The 2,475-nt window shown below is 60.5% G+C and overlaps 1 protein-coding gene across 1 annotated transcript; it reads right to left on the reverse strand.

Moving 5' to 3' along the window:
- Positions 1-31: 31 nt before the first annotated feature.
- Positions 32-2,097, reverse strand: PA2G4 (proliferation-associated 2G4, 38kDa; the record flags this gene model as incomplete). Its single annotated transcript, XM_010022451.1, has 5 exons — positions 32-95; positions 721-813; positions 1,308-1,377; positions 1,519-1,624; positions 1,942-2,097. Coding segments are annotated over 5 exons (489 nt in total), but the record flags the coding sequence as incomplete, so codon positions are not given.
- Between the last annotated feature and the right edge of the window lie 378 nt (positions 2,098-2,475).

The raw sequence follows: 2,475 nt of genomic DNA on the forward strand, positions 1-2,475 counted from the left end.
GTGCTTCCGAGCAGGAGCCCCCCATCCTTACCTTCAATGGGGGTGCAGTGAAACGAGTGGGCTATTTTGTTCCAGGCGTCTGTCACTTGTGTGTTCTGCAGGAAAGACACGGGAGAACCCGCTGAGGTGGAGAACTCGAGCCCCAGCCACGAGCGTTGGGTCCTGGCCATGTCCTGGCGTGGAGGCAGCAGCTTTCCCGCCACCCCCAGAAGCAGGAGGAGCAGTGGCAGGTGTCTGGGTTTAATCCTGCACCGACAGACCGGGCAGGGAGCGGGAGCTCAGACCCCAGCGTGAGGACACGGAGCTGGGGGAGCGAGGCCACGAGGATGATCCAGCAGCTCCCGTGCGGAGCCGGGTTGGGAACATCAGGGCTGGAGGAGAGGAGCTGCTGGAGAGCTCAGAGCAGCTCCCAGGGCCTGAACGGGGCCACAAGGATGCTGGGGAGGGACCTTCATCAGGGACTGGAGCGATGGGACAAGGGGCGATGGGTTCAAACTGCAACAGGCTGGATACAAGGAAGCTCTTCCCTGTGGGGGTGCTGGGACGCTGGGATGGGTTGGACGGGGAAGGTTTGGATGCCCCATCCCTGTTAAGGGCCGGGTTGGAGCCACCTGCTCCAGTGTGAGGTGGATCCGGATGATCTTCAGCTCCTTCCCAGCCCATCCCGGGGTTCTGCTCCCACCGCAGGGCCGGGCCTGGGCAGCGCCTGCCCTCACTCACCTGGTTTCCAGGCTTCACCAAGCGCAGGGCAGCCTCGGCACAGAGATGAGCCGCTTTGATCACATCAGCTTTCCGGCCTGACACGGGGTTGTCCTGCAGCACAGGGGACAAAAGGGCTTTTCAGGTGTGTCCCCTCCTTGCTTTATTCGCACCTCGAACCCTGTGTCAGTTCTGGCCCCTCACTGCGAGAGAGACATTGAGGTGCTGGAGGGGGCCAGAGAAGGGCACCGGAGCTGGAGCAGGGCCTGGAGCACAAGTGTGATGGGGAAGGGCTGAGGGACCTGGGGGGTTTAGTGTGGAGAAGAGAAGGCTCGGGGGGACCTGATCGCTCTCTGCAACTGCCTGACAGGAGGATGGAGCCAGGAGGGGGCTGGTCTCTGCTCCCCAGGGATGGGACGAGAGGAACCGGCCTCGAGCTGCCCCAGGGGAGGGTGGATGGGGACGTCCCCCAAGCCCTGGGCTCCCGGTGCCTCAGAACCAGTAGAAGGGGCAGCAAAACCAGTCTGCCCAGTGCTCGAGAGCAACCAACCAGCTCCTCGGCCCTGCCGGCTCCACGCGGAGCAGCAGCAGGTCCGTTCCCAACCCACCTTTGAGGCATCTATGACAAAACTGTGAGCTACATTCGCTATGAAGCCGTCGACGTGGACTCCCAGGTCGCTGCAACGCAAAGAAGGCTCATTAGAGGCCCGGGAAGCTTCTAGAAGCCTCCAATTAGTTTCTTTAGTAGGGAATTGTTAACAGCCTGAGCGGGATCGGGAAGCCGGGGGCATTCCTAAGACGCAGAAGGAAGCCACTCACATTTTGACCAAGTCTCCGTCTTTGAGGATGTAATCCTGGTCACTCTTCAGCGGGGAGAAGTGACAGACACAGTTATTTACTGATATACTCGTTGGGAAGGCGATACCTGCGAAGGGAAAAGGAAGCTGCCATCGGATCCCATCATGGAATGGGATGGCTTGGAAGAGCCCACGAAGCTCCTCCAGCTCCGAGGACACCTTCCACTGGGGCAGCTCCAGCCTGGCCTTGAGCGCTGCCAAGGATGGAGCTTCCAGGCCTTCTCCGGGCACCCTGATGTCCCAAGGGAATGACTTTCCGAAGGCATTCCCTTGGTTTTCTGCATCCTAACTGGATTTGGGAATGGCAGGCGATGCATGAGCCTTCCCTGGCTCCCCCATTCCCAACGGCACCAGCCCCCCCCAGATCCCTTTGGAAAGCCCTCACCTTTTTTCATTTCCTTTTCCTTCTTGAAGATCTTGCCGGTCTCTTCCATGATCATGGAATCTCCCTTCTCACAGAGGCACAGAACCGAGGCGCCCGAGGTGGCCGCTTCCAGCACCGCGCGCAGGACCCCTGGAGCCAAACACAGACACGGAGCCGCTGGAGCCCATTAAGAGCCTCAAACCTGCCATGCTCCGGTTTTCCAAGCGGGAACCAGGACCCTGGAGAGGCAGGGACAATCCTGCTGCGGTTCCCATTGGATCGCAGGCGGCGCAGGTCGAGGCTGTCAAGAGCCTACGACGCCGCCACATTCCTGCGGGAGAAGTCACAGCTCCAGGAACAGGTTTGGGAATGACGCCGGGACACGCCGCACATCAAAGGAGCGGGGCTGGGAGGCACGGAGCGGCTGGAAGGCTTCACTGGGCCCCCACAGCGAGCCCTGAGCTGCTGTTTGGCCTCTTCTTCCTCTCTCCAGCCCCCAGAACATTCCCAAATCCTGGAGTCAAAGCTTTGCTCCTGCTTCCAGCAGGTTGTTTT

This window comes from Nestor notabilis, unplaced genomic scaffold (assembly GCF_000696875.1).
Source record: "Nestor notabilis isolate BGI_N333 unplaced genomic scaffold, ASM69687v1 scaffold26349, whole genome shotgun sequence".
NCBI classification, from domain to species: Eukaryota; Metazoa; Chordata; class Aves; order Psittaciformes; family Psittacidae; genus Nestor; species Nestor notabilis.